An 18,710-nucleotide genomic window follows, 5' to 3' on the forward strand; every position below is an offset into this window, starting at 1 on the left:
AGGTCTGGGGGCGGTGGCTCATGCCTGTAATCCCAAGACCTCGGGAGGCCGAAGTGGAAGAATCACTTGAGGCCAGGAGTTCGAGACCAACCTGAGCAACATAGCAAGACCCCATTTCTACAAAAAAACAAAATTAGTCAGGTGCAGTGCAGTGCCGTGCACCTATAGTCCTAGCTATTTGGGAGGCTGAGACAGGAAGATGACTTAAGCCCAGGAGGTAAAGGCTGCAGTGAACTATGATTGCACCACTGCATTCCAGCCTGAGTGACAGAGCAAGACGCTCTACATTTAAAAAAGAAAAAAAGAAAAAGAAAAGAAAGAAAAAGATAAAAAGGAATGGATTCTTCTCAACCTACTTATTTCAGTAAACTATCAAAAGACAGTGCAAAAGACAGTTCAGTAAACTATCAAAAGACAGTGGCAGTGGCCAAGTGCAGTGGTTCACACGCATAATCCCAGGACTCTGGGAGGCCAAAGTGGGTGGACTACTTGAGTCCAGGAGCTCAAGATCAGCCTGAGCAACACAGCAAAACCCTGTCTCTACTAAAAATACAAAAAATTAGCCAGGCATGGTGGCATATGCCTATAATCCCAGCTACTCGGGAGGCTGAGGTGGGAGAATCACCTGAGCCCGAGAGGTCCAGGCTGCAGTGAGCTGAGATAGTGCCACTGCACTCCAGCCTGGGCAACCTGAGACCCTGTTTCAGAAGAAAAAAAGATGGTCAATCTAAAAAGATTACTAACTTGGGCTTTCTTCAAAGGGCAATGTTAATATGAAGCTCACAAAAGGGCTTTATGTAGTAGTGGAGAGGGAAAAAGTTTCATTATTTGGAAATGGCTATGTTCAGTCTGTCCAGTTTATTTACCTATCTCTTACAGACCACCATTTTGGAGACTCCAGACTCCAGTACAGCCAGTTTCCTATACATACCTAATAGTTAAACTCAAAGAGCAGTATTTAGAAGGTCTAGAATCAAGCAAAGGGTTAGACAAATTGGCATTCAGATAAGAGATGGCTAAAGCCATTAGGTAAAAGGTTCTTGAGTGACCTGTGTAACAGATGGATCAGACTGATACCACCTGAGCCCACAGATTGTTAACGTGACTGACTAAAATAGAGACAGGCAGACCTTACATGACTCTGATGTGATTAAACAGAAGTACAAAGCACCACCTATAAAGCTTTCTTGGCAAAAAATTTAAACTTGAATTTATTCAAGCACTACCAGTTTACCAAAAATAGAGAGGGTAAAGAAACACATTAAACAAAATCACAAGGATACAACCTGCCAACTCTAGAGCGTGGGAAATTCTACAGAACAAATGACCCATTTCTTCAACAAGTAAATGACATGAAAACAAAAGGAAAGTTAAGTTTTATAGATTAAAGACACTTATGAGACATATCAACCAAAGGCAACGTGTGGACTTTGGATCTTAATTCAAGTAAGACAAAAATACAAGGTATTTTTGAGATAACTGGGGGAAATGATACATAAACTGGCTATGAAATAGGATTATGGAATTACATGTTAAATTTGTTATGTGTAATAATGATATTGAATGTTTGGAGAAAAAAGTCCTTATCTGCTAGAGATTTTTAGAAGTGTGTCTAGATGAAGCAATATGACAAAACGTTAACAGTACATCTAGAAAGTGGAAATCCTTCTACTCTATGTTTGATTTTTCAGTAAAAAGTTAATAACATAACATTCTGTGTGACAGGTAGTATGTATTTCTCCCAGTCATGCCAAAGATAGCATTCCATTTCCACCTTCTTCTTCTTTGTTTTCCCATCATTTGCCCCCTTGAACTCAAAGCTGTGATACAGACTGAAGAAATATGATGTGACATACCTGTAGTAGCAGTGGCTAAAGTGACAAGATTCTTTCTTAGCATATCATAGAGAGGGCTGTTAAAGAGAGAAGATAAAAAATTAACAACCCCAAATGCCACTATGAAGATATCAGTGGTTTGCCGTTAAATATTAAATGTATTTCTGATGTTATCTCCCAAGTCTCTCTGTAAGGCATACAGAGGCAGAATCTTTCTCCCAGAACAGTTTTTAATTATTTAAATATTAAGATGTTAATGCCCAAGCCCCTGTGTTACTCTGCCCCCATTAAAAAACTGATTAATTTACATTTTATTTCATTAGCGAACAGTAATCCAAGTGGGGAAATCTCTTTTGGAAACTATTCCTTCCTTCCAGGACTGAAGTTTCACATTGTAATTGGAGAGTGGGGGTGGAGGGGAGTCTTTTTTTTTTTTGGAGACGGAGTTTTGCTCTTATTGCCCAGGCTGGAGTGCCATGGCACAATCTCAGCTCACTGCAATCTCTGCCTCCCGGACTCAGGCAATTCTCCTGCCTCAGCCTCCCTACTAGCTAGGATTATAGGCGCCCGCCACCACGCCCAGCTAATTTTTTGTATTTTTAGTAGAGACGGCGTTTCACTTATGTTGGCCAGGCTGGTCTTGAACTCCTGACATCAGGTGATCCACCCACCTCAGCCTCCCAAAGTGCTGGAATTACAGGCTTGAGCCACCACACCCAGCTAAGGGAAGTCTTAGTGTAAGACAGAATGAGCTCAGAAGCAGCAGTCATCAAAGCTATAGAGAAAGAGAGCTTCTAAATTACTAATTAGCTTTTGACTATATAAGCTAATAACTTACACCCCATGCAGCTGGAGAAAAGTAACAGGTCAGGTTAGCCCTACTGTGATTCTTACCAGGCTCATCATCAACCTCTAACTGCCCAGCAATTCTACATTTCTCTCATCTGCTCACTCTTCCTCCCTCTCCAACAATTATTTCACAAAATTCTAACCTAGTCACATCAAGCTTCCTCCTACCCAGGCCTTTACACATGGTGTTCAATCAACCTCAAACTCTCTGATCGACTACTTAATTATCTATCTTTCAGCTTTTGGCTGAAATTTCACTTCCTCAAAAGAACATTTTCTTGACCTCTAACACTCTAAATCCCACCCACTCCCTGCTTCATGTAGCTTTTCTGTAGCACTTACCATAGTGTAGGTTTACCATGAATTAGTGTGATTATTTGACTAAGATGGGCAAGAGCATCTACTGACTCACTACTCTGTATACTCCATAAAATCAGACTGTGTGTCGCTCACTACCATATTCTCAGTGCCTCATAGGCTACCTAACATATGTAGGCCCTTACATATTTGTTGAGTGAAGTAATAAATATTAATAACCCATAGAAATTAAGTGGCTAGGTATAAGCACCCAAAAAGATACGCAAGCCCTCACTGTTTTTACCTTGGGTCTTTCACGGAGAAGCTCTGACGTCCCAGTAGTTCTCCCAAAAGATCTCCACCACAATATACCATATGCTGCTCCTGCTGATCATAAAGTTGCTTCACCATTATGTACTGACCTAAATAGTGCATGACCTGTGTGGAATAAAATACCATGTTGTGATCTGTCCAGCTGCTACCAAAAACACAAATTCATTAGAGGAGGTAAGGTAAGTTAGTTTGCTAAAGAAAGAAATAACATATTTACAAGACCGTCAAAGTCTGTGTAAGGGGTCCTACAACAGGAAAGCTGCTCCCAACTACTAGGTCCATCTACTCATTGTCTTTCTGACAATTAACAGACACAGACTTTTCAGCACAGAAATGAACTGATCTGACAATGAGAAAAAGCAGTGAATTTACCTAGTATCCTCTTAAAAATTTTCTCAGATGTCCAAATAAAGAAGTCTATTCTATTACTAGAGTAATTTGCCCGGATTATAAAAATATTTTCCCAGTCCAGGGCACATAAACGACTTAAGGCTTTTGATATGTGTTCACATAATAATTCTTTTTGGCAAATGAAGTACAATGTTTAATAAGAGCCATCAGCATTGTAAGTGGACAAAACATAAAATCCAAGTGTTTATCAAATAAAAATTTAGTCGGCTGAAGTGGTTCACACCTGTAATCCCAGCACTTTGGGAGGCCAAGGCGGGCAAATTGCTTGAACCCAGGAGTTTGATACCAGCCTGGGCAACATGGCAAAACCTGTCTCTACATAACATACAAAACTTAGCCAGGTGTGGTGAGGCACGCTTGTAGTCCCAGCTACTAGGAAGGCTGAGGCGGGAGGATCACTTGAACCTGGGAAGCGGAGGTTGCAGTGAGCTGAGATACCACCACTGCACTCCAGCATGGGTGACAGAGTAAGACCCTGGCTCTAAATAAATAAATAATAAAAATCAGGAAATTCCCTTTATGCAATAGATAGAGGCAAGGTTCATAACAGAAAGCTCATCGTGTAAACTCAGGCAAACTCTGCCATGCTAAATGAAGGAGATGGCATAATTCATCATAACCACTATAATGATATTAAAATCCAGACTTTACCCCTTGCCTGCGTGTGACATCAGAATTGCCACAGCCAGCTATCTGTATGGGCAGGGCTGCCCTGGAGATGTAGGGCAAGCGCCAGGAACCCCTCCAGGTAGCTACTACCTTGGACCCCCCCCAATAGTGGAGGGCAGTATGGCAGCGTGCTACCCCCTGGTGGCGGCTATGGGGGTCCTGCCCCTGGAGGGCCTTATGGACCACCAGCTGGTAGAGGGCCCTATGGACACCTCAATCCTGGGATGTTCCCCTCTGGAACTCCAGGAGGACCAAATGATGGTACAGCTCCAGGGGGCCCCTAGGGTCAGCCACCTCCAAATTCCTACGGTGCCCAGCAGCCCAGGCCTCATGGACAGGGTGGCTCCCCTCCCAATATGGATGAGGCCTACTCCTGGTTCCAGTCGGTGACTCTGATCACAGTGGCTTTATCTCCATGCAGGAGGTGAAGCAGGCTCTGGTCAACTGCAACTGGTCCTTGTTCAATGATAAGACCTGCCTCATGATGATAAACATGTTTGACAAGACCTAATCAGGCCACATCAATGTCTACGGCTTCTCAGCCCTGTGGAAATTCATCCAGCAGTGGAAGCAGCTCTTCCAGCAGTTATGACTGGGACAACTGAGGCTCCATTAGCTACACAGAGCTGCAGCAAGCTCTGTCCCAAAAGGGCTACAACCTGAGCCCCCAGTTCACCCAGCTACTGGTCTCCAGCTACTGCCCACGCTCTGTCAATCCTGCCAGACAGCTTGATTGCTTCATCCAGGTGTGCACCCAGCTGCAGATGCCGACAGAGGCCTTCCGGGAGAAGGACACAGCTGTACAAGGCAACATTCGGCTCAGCTTCAAGGACGTCGTCACCATGACAGCTCGGATGCTATGACCCAACCCATCTGTGGAGAGTGGAGTGCACCAGGGACCTTTCCTGGCTTCCTAGAGTGAGAGAAGTACGTGGACCTCTCTCTTCTTTTCCTGTCCCTCTAGAAGAACATTCTCCCTTGCTTGATGCAACACTGTTCCAAAAGAGGGTTGAGAGTCCTGCATCACAGCCACCAAATAGTTAGGACCAGGGCTGAGGCCACACAGGTAGGGGCCTGATGAAGGAGAGGATGAAAGCTGAATGTCCCGAAGGCCATGAGCAGTTGAGTGGCACAGCCTGACACCAGACGCAGGAGATTCTGGTCCTTGTAATGGAGTTAGTGTCCAGTCAGCTGAGCTCCACCCTGATGCCAGTGGTGAGTGCTCATTGGCCTGTTACCATTAGCACCTGTGTTCCCTCACCAGGCCATCCTGTCACATGAGCCCATTTTCTCCAAAGTGGAATCTGACCAAGCATGAGAGAGATTTGCCCCTGGGACCAGTGGCTTGGATTCCATCACACCCATAAATCCTTGGGTATTAACTTCTAGCTGCCTGGGGCTGGCCCTGCTCAGACAAATCTGCTCCCTGGGCATCTTTGGCCAGGCTACTGCCTCCGCAGCTGGGATCCCTCACTTGCCTGCCACGCTCTGCTCGGCTTCGATCTCCAGGGGACAGTGGTCACCTCTCCTTGCCAATACTTTTTTTAATTTGCATTTTTTTCATTTGGGGCCAAAAGTTCAGTGAAATTGTAAGCTTCAATAAAAGGATAAAACTAAAAAAAAAAAAAAAAAATTCCAGACTTTAATAAGTTTGGGGAAAAAAAGGTCTTACGTGTCAAATTTTATACTCCAAAACGATGTGCTTAATTTAAAATCGTAAAAGTAATATAGGTATTCTAAAAAATCAGAAATGCCTCCAGATTTGTCTCCTTGAGAAGTGTAATGGTTCTGGAGTGTGGCAGTGTTGATAGGTGTGAAGGTTTTAAGTTCAAAAAAAAAAAAAAAAAGCCTGATAATTTTGTTTCTTCTCTTTAAGAAGGGTTAGATATCCACCCCACCAAATGAAAGCAGTTCCCAACATTAACATTTTAATACTGAGTCTTTTCCACTTAAAGAATACAAATTGTTTTTTAAAAAACTTCAGAAGCTAAATAAGTTATTTAAATGCATAAGTGTTTAAAATAACTCACAGTGCTCAGAAGAATGTCTGATACTTTTTTTTTTTTTTTTGAGATGGAGTTTTGCTCTTGTTGCCCAGGATGGAGTTCAATGGCGCAATCTTGGCTCACCGCAACCTCCGCCTCCCAGGTTCAAGAAATTCTCCTGCCTCAGCCTCCCAAGTAGCTGGGATTACAACCACGCCCAGCTAGTTTTGTATTTTTAGTAGAGATGGGGTTTCTCCATGTTGGTCAGGCTGGTCTCGAACTCCTGACCTCAGGTGATCTGCCCACCTCAGCCTCGCAAAGTGCTGGGATTACAGGCGTGAGCCACCATATCTGACACATTTATAATAAAAACTACTGCATTTAATTCCTGCCTCGAAATACAGCCTGTAAATCAGACAGTGTCTTTTTTTTCTGAGACAGGGTCTCTCATTCTATCAACCAAGCTGGAGTGCACCTCATTGCAACCTTCACCTTCTGGGTTCAAGCGATCCTCCCACCTCAGCCTCCCATGTAGCTGCTGGGACTAAACGAGCAGACCACCACGCCCGCCCAATTTTTGTATTTTTTTTTTTTTTTTTTAGAGACAGGGTTTCATCATGTTGCCCAGGCTGGTCTCAAAATCCTGGGTTCATGCAATCCATCCACCTCAGCCTCCCAAAATACTGGGATTGCAGGCGTGAGCTATGGTGCCAGGCCCAGTGTCTTTTTAATCTTTACTTGCTCTGCATTTTAACTCTACGATCAATGAATTCATGGTTCATCTTATGTTTATCTTATAACACACTTCAAAAGAAAGGAAATATGATGTTCAACCTAACAGTCTTTAAAACAGAGTAAAAGTTGCCCCTCTGATACCTCAGGAGTAGAACTTCCTTTCTTAGGCCTGATTTCAAAACTACATGTTCACTGGCTTCTACTTCTCAACTGTTCTTAAAACTGAGAATTTGGCCGGGCGCGGTGGCTCATGCTTGTAATCCCAGCACTTTGGGAGGCCAAGGCGGATGGATCACGAGGTCAGGAGACCGAGACCATCCTGGCTAACACGGTGAAACCCCATCTCTACTAAAAATACAAAAAATTAGCCAGGCGTGGCGGCAGGCACCTGTAATCCCAGCTACTCGGGAGGCTGAGGCAGGAGAATGGCGTGAACCCAGGAGGTGGAGCTTGCAGTGATCTGAGATCGCACCACTGCACTCCAGCCTGGGCAAAAGAGGGAGACTCCATCTCAAAAAAAAAAAAAAAAAAAAAAAAGAGAATTTTATTTGATGGCTTACCTCTTTAACAGTGAACATTTCACCTTGCGCACCTGCTGCATGCAAAATCTTCAAAAGTGGCAGTTTTGGTCGTACCTGATATAAACATAAAATAAATGTGCTATTTACATTTCAAGTAGGTTTCTGAAACTATGGAACAAGAGAACCTCTTTAAACAGCTCCCCCCGCTTTTGTTTTTTGAGGCAAGGTCTTGCTCTGTCACCTTGGCTGGAGTGCAGTGGTGTGATCACAGGTCACTGCAGCCTCAACCTCCCAGACTCAACTGATCCTCCCACTTCAGCCTCCAGAGTAGCTGGGACTACAGGTGCACACCACCATATCCAGGTAATTTTTGTATTTTTTTGTAGAGAGGGGGTTTCACCATGTTTCCCTGGCTGTTCTCAAACCCCTGGGCTTAAGAGACCTGCCTACCTCCGCCTCCCAAAGTGCTGGGATTATAGGCATGACCCACCTCGCCCAGCACAACCCCCACCTCCCCTACTTTTTTTAAAAAAGAGACAAGGTCTCACTCTCTTGCCCAGCCTGGGGTGCACTGGTTGTGATAATAATTCACTGCAGCTTTGAACTCCTGGGCTCAAGGGATCATCCCGCCTCAGGCTCCCAAGTAGCTAGAACTAAAGGCACACCCCACTGCACCTAGCTAATTTTTTCTTTTAGAAATGTTTTGTAGAGATACAGGTCTCACTATGTTGCCAAGGCTGGTCTCAAACACCTGGCTTCAAGTAAGCTTCCTGCCTTGACTTCTCAAAGTGCTGGGATTACAGTCATGAGACAGCTAAACTTTTTAAAAATTAAAAAAAAAAAAACAAAAAACTAGAAATACCCAAAATGATTTACCTGATTGATTTGTCCAGGAGAGATCCTGCAAGCACTGTCAGATGTTGAACACTGGGCAGAGGTGGAAAATGATGTCATTTTGGTAGTGAAGAAACTGCAGTCTGTTGGTAAAACTAAATAGAAAAAAAAATTTATAACATCTATTCTAATGCAGAAAATTCCCTATTTAGCATTCACACAAAGGCAACCAGCAGAAGTAAAAGACACATATGACACATATAATGGAGCACCGTACACAAATGCTGTATACCCTTGCTGAGGTTCTGCATATCTTCTGACTACTTTCTAGTTCTGATTTAATTAAGAGTAAGAATCGTCCAAGCTTCTCTCAGGTGAAGGCTGAAACAGAAACAGTTTCAGGCACGCTCCAACCTCCAACTGATGTTAATCAGTAAACCGTTTTAGCTGAAAGTCAAATCATTATCTCCCCAATGGTTATCAGGTGGAGCACTCTCTAGATGCAAGACTGGGGATTTACCAAGGTAAGTCACAGGTTTTAAGATTCCAAAAGGACTTCTAGGAAAACCTCTACAACATGTTGGAACATGTCTTGACAAAGGACCACAGAAAACTAAGAGTCAACATTTTAAGTACCAGTTAAAACAGCTTGTAAATGTACCGACCCCAGAAAAAAACATAGCAATTACAAACCTACAAAACGGGTTAAACCGAGATGGACATATATCATCAAAGAAAAGATGTAGCATGAAGTGAAATACAGAGTAAAGTTCAATGAAAATCTTTCACCTACCTTTTATCCTTAAAAAAAACAAAAGCTACAGAGAAGGAAGATAGATTATTTATTTATTTTGAGACACAGTCTCGCTGTCCCCCAGGCTGAAGCGCAATGGCGCGATCTCGGCTCACTGCAACCTCTGCTTCCTGGGTTCAAGCGATTCTCCTGCCTCAGCCTCCTGAGTAGCTGGGATTACAGGCACACGCCACCACGCCCAGCTCATTATTGTATTTTTAGTAGAGGCGGGGTTTCACCCTGTTGGTCAGGCTGGTCTCAAACTCCTGACCTCGTGATCCGCCCACCTCAGCCTCCCAAAGTGCTGGGATTACAGGCGTGAGCCACCATGCCCAGCCGGAAAATAGATTTTTAAATAAACTTAAGTTAACCTTCATTTATGCCTTTTTCTAACAAAAGGCAACAGTCAATTATTAAAACTGATGACTAACAAGCCACATCAGGGAAAGGGTAAATGGCGCCTAGAATAGGCCAGGTGCAGTGGCTCACGCCTGTAATCCTAACAGTTTGGGAGACTAAGACGGGCAGATCACCTGAGGTCAGGAGTTTGAGATGTAGGATTTAATAAATTCCTCTTCAAAGGTTTTAGCCTGTAAATTGTTAAGTACAATGAGTTCTGAGATGCTCTCCAAAAAACCAATGTATCTGTATGTTCAGCTCCCCTGTTCTTTGTTCTTCATTTAAAACTTTAAAAGTTTAACTTCCTCATTCTCTTCATCTCCTTGCCCCTAGTTTCAGTAAACAACCCCCTCCTAGCTTCTATCACCTGCTCCGTCCTGAGTCACTCCTGGTCACCTCCCTTGACCTGAGTCATCCTGAGTCACCTGTTCTGTAACTGTTCTTCCCGCCATACTACTCGCCCAGCCACTCCAGCTCATACCCCTGCTCTCTTTAAAATAGCCCATCAGTATTAGCTTAGACTGTGCGGTCCAACCCTAGCCAATACGGGAACAACACAGAAGTAGGGGCTACCTGTGTCAGGGATAAGAACCCCTTCCCCTCCCTTGTTCAGGTGTGCTCTCACCATTGCTCCATCCGTGAGATGCACCCTTCCATAGAAGTAAAATTGCCTTGCTGAGAAAATTAAATTTATGTTTGAGTGATATTCATTTGCAGCTTCGAAAATTTATTTCTAACAGAGGCCAGACTGGGCAACAGGGCAAAACCCTGTCTCTACTAAAAATACAACAACTAGCTGGGCATGGCACAAGCCTGCAGTCCCAACTACTAAGGAAGCTGAGGCATGAGAATCACCTGAACCGGCAAGGTGGAGGTTGCAGTGAGCCAAGACTGTGCCACTGCACTCCAGCCTGGGTGACAAAGCGATACCCTGTCTCAAAAAAAAAAAAAAAAAAAAATTTTTTTTAGATGGAGTCTCGCTCTGTCGCCCAGGCTGGAGTGCAGTGGCATGATCTCGGCTCACTGCAAGCTCCGCCTCCTGGGTTCACACCATTCTCCTGCCTCAGCCTCCCGAGTAGCTGGGACTACAGGCGCCTGCCACCACGCCCAGCTAATTTTGTGTATTTAGTAGAGACGGGGTTTCACCATGTTAGCCAGGATGGTCTTGATCTCCTGACCTCGTGATCCGCCCACCTCAGCCTCCCAAAGTGCTGGGATTACAGGCATGAGCCACCACGCCTGGACAAAAAAAAATTTTTTTAAGACTATCAGCCAGGCACACTGGCCCATGCCTGTAATCCCAGCACTTTGGGAGGCTGAGGAAGGTGCATCACCTGAGGTCAGGAGTTCAACACCAGCCTGGCCAACATGGTGAAACCCCATCTCTATTAAAGCTACAAAAATTAGCCGGGCGTGGTGGCACATGCCTGTAATCCCAGCTACTCAGGAGGCTGAGGCAGGAGAATCACTTGAACCTGGGAGGCGGAGGTTGCAGTGAGCTGAGATCGCGCCATTGCACTCCAGCCTGGGTTACAAGAGTGAAACTCCATCTCAAGAAAAAAAAAAAAGACAATCAGTAAGTACACTGGCTGAAGATAACAAGATCCCTCATGCTTCTGAAAAGGCTTATAGCTGTAATCAAGTATAAATTCCTACCTTACTTTGCTATAAAATAAGTCAAATAGGAAACAAGCACAATTTAAAATTCAGAAGTGGGCCAGGCATGGTGGCTCACGCCTATAATCCCAGCACTTTGGGACTGTACTCCCCAGATGAGGCAGGCGGATCATGAGGTCAAGAGATCAAGACTATCCTGGCCAAAATGGTGAAACCGTCTCTACTAAAAATACAAAAATTAGCCAGGTGTGGTGGCACACGCCTGTAGTCCCAACTACTCGGGAGGCTGAGACAGGAGAATCGCCTGAACTTGGGAGGCGGAAGTTGCAGTGAGCCAAGATCGTGCCACTGCACTACAGCCTGGTGACAGAGCAAGATTCTGTTTCAAAAAAAAAAAAAAAATTTAAAACCTGGCTTTTAATGGGTGGCTATTGATCTCATCACCTACTTCCTCATTTGCTTTTTGTGTGTGTGTGTGATGGAGTCTCACTCTGTCACTCAGGCTGGAGTGCAGTGGCACAATCACAGCTCACTGCAGCCTTTCAACCTCCTGGGCTCAAGCAGTCCTCCCACCCCAGCCTCCCAAGTAGTTGGGACTACAGGTGCATGCCACCATGCCCAGCTAATTTATTTTTTGTAGAGACGGGGTCTTGCTATGTTGCCCAGGCTGGTCTCAAACTCCTGGGCTCAAGTGATCCTCCTGCTTCAGCCTCCCAAAGTGCTGTAATCCCTGGGATTACAGGCATGGGCCACCACTCCTAGCCTGCCCTCTAATTCTTATCCTTGTTTTTGTCTATGCTCAAATGACAGTTTGTCAACAAGGCCTCATATGAACACCCATTTTTAAAACTAAAACTCCCAACCGCTTGTATTCCCTATCTCCTTCCCTGTTTTATTTTTCCCTACCAACCTTTTTACCAACCAAAACACTACATATTTTAATTATTTATTATGTAAAATATAAACTACAAGTGGACAGGAATTTGTAACTGTTTATTTATACATTTCCAGTGTCTAAATCTGACAACTACATACATGGTAGAGCAACATGGTAGATAGAAACATTATAATGTGCAGACCGTTTCCAAAAATGGCTCCCAATGAACCACGCTCCCTAACTGGCCCTATGACTTAATAAATAGAATGCAGCAGGTGATAATGTGACAATTCCAGGCCTGGCAGGCTCATGTTTTGTACTTTTGGAGGTGCTTGAAATCTGGCTACTCTACTGGAGACTACACAAAAAGGCTACAAGGAGAGGGAGGTGCAGTTGCCCAGCTGAGCCCAGACTCTTAGCCATACCCTCCAAAGCACCACACATCTTCCAGCCCCAGTTGCCACCTGACTACAACAAAGCACTTACTCAACGGTCTCGAGGTGTCCTTAAAAAAAAGAAAGAAAACAAAACAAAGCATCACACACGTTCCAGCCTCAGCTGCACCTGACTTAACAGCTGCATGACAAACCACAAAACCACGAGAACTATCCAACTCAGCCTATCATCCCACTGAATGAAAAATAAATAAAATGACTGTTTCAACTTACTAAGTTTTGGGGTGGTTTATTCCATAGCATTAGATAATTGAAACAAATGGTAAGGACTCATCAAGCCTATTATGTACCAGGCATACATATAAACCCATTTAATACCAAAACAGCCCTATTATGTAGCTATTATCCTTATTTTACAGATCAGGAAAGAGAAACAGAAGTTATTTGTCCAAGATCACCCAATGAGTAAGTTGTTGGAGTCAAGATTTCAAACTCAGACAAGCACTAACATCCCCATTTAGCAGCATTTTTTCCCATTAGACCTCAAGTACACAGAATTAATCATAATTCTTTTATTCAAGACATATGCTGATTATTCATCCACACATGGCCCATTTTACTTATTTTTACCTTTTTATTGTCATAATTTTTTTGAGACAGGGTATTGTTCTGTCACCCAGGCTGGAGTACAGTGGCACAAACATAGCTCACTGCCACCTCGACCTCCTGGGCTCAAGTAATCCTCCCACCTCAGTCTCCTGATTATCTGGGACTACAGGCATGCGCCACCATTCCTGGCTAATTTTTTTATTTTTTGTAGAGACAGGATTTTGCTATGTTGCCCAGGCTAGTCTCAAACTCTTGGCCTCAAGTGATTCTCTCAACGAAAGTGTTGGGATTACAGGCATGAGCCACCACACCTGGCCTGGATTATTTTTAACGCAATAATCTTCCACAAACTAAGACTCTGATCATAACCTGTATTTAACGATAATATCCCCCATCCCATTTTGCTGCTTTCCTGCAATAATAATCATCCTGAACCCTATTGTTTTCATTTCCCTTGCTTTCCTTCTTATACATTTTACTGCATCAAAATGGATTCCTAAAAAGTATTTTTAGTTTAGTTGCTCTTAATTATTTAAAAAAAAAAAAAAAAAGCAGGGATGTTGCATGTAATTTGGGAAATTTTGTTCCACTAACATAGATTAATTCCTACTGTCATATCAAAATTCTTTTTTTTTTTTTTTGAGATGGAGTCTCGCTCTGTCGCACAGGCTGGAGTGCAGTGGCGAGATCTCCGCTCACTGCAGGCTCCGCCCCCCGGGGTTCATGCCATTCTTCTGCCTCAGCCTCCCGCATAGCTGGGACTACAGGCGTCCGCCACCTCGCCTGGCTAATTTTTTGTATTTTTAGTAGAGACGGGGTTTCACCGTGTTAGCCAGGATGGTCTCGATCTCCTGACCTCGTGATCCGCCCGCCTCGGCCTCCCAAAGTGCTGGGATTACAGGCGTGAGCCACCGCGCCCAGCCTAAAATGGTAGTTCTTTCTTATCTCTTAGTTTTTCGTTTATATTTTTCTCTTTCTTTGTTCTAGATTTTCTCCTTCTAGAATTCTAATTCATTCCTCAGTTGTATCCATTCTGTTATTTATTCCATCTGTGATTCCATAACATTACAGATGGAATAAATAACAGAATGGATACAGATGTTTTGAGACAAGGTCTCACTCTGTCGCCCAGGCTGGACTGCAGTGCCGTGATCATGGCTTACTGCAACCTCAACCTCCCCAGCTCAAGCAAGCCTCCCACCTTAGCCTCTGGAGTAGCTGGGACTACAGGCGTGTACCACCTAATCCAGCTAGTTTTTTTAATGTTCCCCAGGCTAGTCTCAAATTCTGAGCTAAAGCAATCCTTCTCAGCCTCCCAAAGTGCTGGGATTACAGGCATGAGCCACCATGCCAGGCCAATGTTCTTTAATTCAACCACTGTATTTTTTTTTTATATACATATATTTTTTGAGACGGAGTTTCACTCTTGTTGCCCAGGTTGGAGTGCAATGGCGCGATCCTGGTCCACCGCAACCTCCACCTCCTGGGTTCAAACGATTCTCCTGCCTCAGCCTCCCGAGTAGCTAGGATTACAGGCATGCGCCATCACGCCCAGCTAACTTTATATTTTTAGTAGAGACGCGGTTTCTTTTTGTTGGTCAGGCTGGTCTCGAACTCCCAACCAGGTGATCCGCCCACCTTGGCCCAGCCTGCCAAAAGCATTTTAAAAAGTAAAAAAATCCTATAGTGTCAGGCCCTGCTCAACAGCTTGCTATTGCTGTAAAGATAAACACGTGGTCTATCCCCTCAGCACATTTTCAGTCTTATCTTGCACTGTTTAGTCGTATCTTGAGCCTCAGCCACCCTGATCTTTTAGTTTCTCAAACAGGGCCTTTGCACAAATTGTCCCTTCATTTGGAGCACTGTGAGTTTTGTACAAAACTGATTCATCCTAAACCTTCAAGTCTCAGGTTAAATGTCACCTCTTCAACAGTGATCAAGAGATTCCAGGCCAGGAGCAGTGGCTCACACCTGTAATCCCAGCACTTTGGGAGGCCAACGCAGGCAGATTGAGGCCAGGAGTTCAAGACCAGCCTGGCCAACATAATGAAAACCTCTCTCTACTGAAAATACAAAAATTAGCTGGGCGTGGTGGCACAACGCCTGTAATCCAGCTACTTGCGTGGCTGAGGCAGAAGAATAGCTTGAACCCAGAAGGCAGAGGTTGCAGTGAGCCAAGATCATACCACTTCACTCCAGTGGCAGGGGTAGGGGATGCTAAAGCCATCTGAGTGAAAGGTTGGGGTGGAAAGAAAACACGTGGAGTAGGCTGACCATTCCACCATCCCCAACCGTATCACTAAAAGAGGGTCATTCACACACCATATACTACTTGATTATGAAGCAACAAGAAACTAGCACACCACTTATTAAGTATTCCTGACCAAAAGATAAATAATCCAAATCTAGACCTACCTACTAACTGCAAGTTACTAGGGAAAATGGAGAGCAAGCAGTTAATCAGTCAAATCCAGAACGTAGGTGTTCTACAGGACCTGGGACGGCAGGGAAGATTAAAGTGGGAAGATTAAACTGGGAAGATTAAATCTTTAATTAAAGATTAACGATTGTTATAGAATCTTAAAAAACCAACTGCAGCCGGTGGCCTGTGCCTGTAGTCCCAGCTATTCCGGAGGGCTGAGGCAGGAGGATCCCTAGAGTCCAGGAGTTTCAGGCTGTAGTGTGCAATGATCACACCTGTGAATAGCCACTGCACTGCAGCCTGAGCACACAGTGAGACCTCATCTCTTTTTTTGAGACAGGCTCTCGCGCTGTCGCCTAAGCTAGAGTGCAGTAGCTCCATCCCGGCTTGCTGCAGCCTTTACCTCCTGGGATCAAGCAATCCTCCCACCTCAGTCTCTTGGGTAGCTGGGACTGGAAGCTCGCTCTATGACACTGATTTTTTAATTTTTTGCAGAGATGGGGCTCAGTTTGTTGCCTAGGCTGGTGTCGAACTCCGAGACTCAAGCAAACCTGCCCCCTTGGCCTCCCAAAGTGCTGGGATTAAAGGTGTGAGCCACTGGGCCTGGCCGAAATCCCATCTATTAAAAAAAAAAAATGTATGAGGAGAGAGAAGACTAAATCTAAACTGAGATACAGTAATACTTAACACCAAGAGGTTCCAAGTATCTTTGACAGGTACTAGTTCCACGTGCCAACAGCACAGAGCTGCAGCATTTTCTCCGGGTGTCGCTTTTAAACTGTGGTTTTCGGCCGGGCACGGTGGCTCACGCCTGTAATCCCAACACTTTCGGAGGCCGAGGTGGGCGGATCACCTGAGGTCTGGAGTTCGAGAACCGCCTGGCCAACCTGGTGAAACCTCATCTCTAATAAAACACAAAATTAGCCAGGCGTGGTGGCGCACACCTGTAATCCCAGCGACCCGGGAGGCTGAGGCAGAAGAATCGCTTGAACCCGTGAGGCAGAAGTTGCAGTGAGCCAAGATCGCGCCACTGCACGCCAGCCTGGGCAAAAAGAGCGAAACTCCACTCAAAAAAAACAAAAACAAAACAAAAACACAACCAAAAAAAACCTGTGGTTTTCAAGCTTTAAGGTATACAAAAATCACTGGGAGGTGTGCTCATTAAAATATATTTCTCTGAGCCCCATCTCGATACTGTCTGTAGGTTTCAGTGTGGCCCCAAAACGAACATTTTTTCTTTTTTCTTTTTTTTTTTTTTTGAGACGGAATCTCCCTCTGTAGCCCAAGCTGGAGTGCAGTGGCGCGATCTCGACTCACTGCAACCCCCGCCCACGGATTCAAGTGATTCTCCGGCCTCAGCCTCCCGAGTAGCTGGGATTACAGGCATGCGCCACCACACACGTATAATATTTTTGTATTTTTAGTAGAGACGGGGCTTCACCAGGTTGGCCAGGTTGGTCTCGAACTCCTGTCCTCAGGTAGATCCACCCACCTCGGCCTCCCGAAGTGCTGGGATTACAGGCGTGAGCCACCGCGCCAAGCCAAAACAAGCATTTTCAAACAAGCACTCAAGTGCCTCTAAGGTAGACTGTCCGCAGACCTAAAAACTAACTTAAAAACTTAAGACACGTCAATGTCATTCTCCCCGCTTCCCTCTCTCCCACCTCCTTTCTCCAAATTGCCTCAACAGTCCTCAAATGTTGTGTCCACTTAAACTCAATCCAACTACGTCGACTTTAGGTTTGTCACCTGTTGGCCAAAGTTACATCACGTCACCCCACCTCCACTTTTATCTTCCGCGAGCCCTCATCCCACAACTCTTCCCCTCCCCCCGAGCCCTTCTTCCGCCTGGCGCGGCCTTCCCCACGCCGCCCGACCCACCTCTCAAGCTCCTCCCGCCCGCTACCCGCACAACTGGCGGTACGGCCGCCTGCTCCTCACTCTCCAGCTCCCGCTCCCGGCACCCCGCCGACGAAGGCCAAGAGCCACACCTTACGGCAGCTCCATGAGTCGCTCCCCCGCCGAGCCCGGGTGGGGGGAGGGGTGGCAGTCACAGGTCCTAGGGCCTCGGCAGCATTTTGAAATGGCGAGTAATGAAGCCGCAACTTCCGGCCTCCCACACGGCCTCACACGAGGGCTTCCGGTGAGGCCTCCGGAAACCATAGATGGAGCAATGGGAGGACTAGAGAGCTAGAAAGGCTGAGCTCACTACCATAGAGTAGATCCTAGTCCGGGGAGAGAGTCGTGGGGCCCGGACGGTTGAAAGTCGTCAGATTTCAAGAGATAATAAGTGAGGGACTTGCAGGGTCTTGTGATATTTACAGACGTGTATTAGGAGATCAGAAAACAGAGAAGGGGAAGAGCTAAGGTCATAATCACAGGCTGCCTTCAGCTCTTCGGAAAAACTACGCTTCCTCTGCCATTCCCCAGTCCTCACCCTTACTCCCCAAGGGTGGTAGGGAAGGGAAACGGAGCGATGATGGCGGCACTAGGGTGGCAAGGAAGCTTGAAGCCATGTCAAATAAATAGTTGAAAGCACCAGCCGCTGTGGCTTACGCCTGTAATCCCAGCACTTTGGGAGGCCTAAGGCAGGCGGATCACCTGAGGTCAGGAGTTCGAGACCAGTCTGACCAATATGGTGAAACCCTGTTTCTACTAAAAATACAAAATTAGTCGGGTGTGGTGGCGCATGCCTGTAATCCCAGCTACTCAGGAGAATCGTTTGAACCTGAGAGGCGGAGGTTGCAGTGAGCCGAGATAGCGCCATTCCAGCCTGGGCAACAAGAGCGAAACTCCCCCCCCCAAAAAAGAAAAAAATAGTTGAAGGCTCAAGGGAGTTTTTAACCTGCATATAAACGAGGGAGGCCGGGCGCAGTGGCTCTCCCCTGTAATCCCAGCGCACTTTGAGAGGCCGAGGCGGGCGGATCACCTGAGGTCAGCAGTTCGAGACCATCCTGCCCAACATGGCGAAACCCCCGTTTCTACTAAAAATACAAAAAATTAGCCGGGCATGGTGGCGGTCACCTGTAATCCCAGCTACTTAGGAGGCCGAGGCAGGAGAATCGCTTGAACCCGGGTGGCGGAGGTTGCAGTGAGCCGAGATAGCGCCATTGCACTCCAGCCTGGGCG

The 18,710-nt window shown here is 45.5% G+C and overlaps 1 protein-coding gene and 1 pseudogene across 30 annotated transcripts in view; one reads left to right on the top strand and one right to left on the bottom strand.

The window, feature by feature from the left end:
• The window catches only part of MDM4 (MDM4 regulator of p53), a 42,532-nt gene extending 24,046 nt beyond the window's left edge, over window positions 1-18,486 (bottom strand). For 7 of the 30 annotated variants that reach the window (XR_010149342.1, XR_010149322.1, XR_010149297.1 and 4 more), the window contains exons 1-5: window positions 17,573-18,486; window positions 8,512-8,624; window positions 7,675-7,749; window positions 3,286-3,419; window positions 1,857-1,912 (exon numbers count right to left, since the gene is read on the bottom strand). Coding sequence is in view for 16 of the 30 variants with exons in the window: in XM_063789380.1 (XP_063645450.1) it covers window positions 1,857-1,912; window positions 3,286-3,419; window positions 7,675-7,749; window positions 8,512-8,589 (343 nt within the window). In the remaining 14 variants the exon portion in view is untranslated. 30 annotated transcript variants of the gene reach the window in all.
• On the top strand, window positions 4,486-5,337 carry LOC104004625 (peflin-like; annotated as a pseudogene).
• Window positions 18,487-18,710: the final 224 nt, after the last annotated feature.

The sequence above is a fragment of the Pan troglodytes genome, chromosome 1 (genome assembly GCF_028858775.2).
Source record: "Pan troglodytes isolate AG18354 chromosome 1, NHGRI_mPanTro3-v2.0_pri, whole genome shotgun sequence".
In the NCBI taxonomy this organism is placed as follows: Eukaryota; Metazoa; Chordata; class Mammalia; order Primates; family Hominidae; genus Pan; species Pan troglodytes.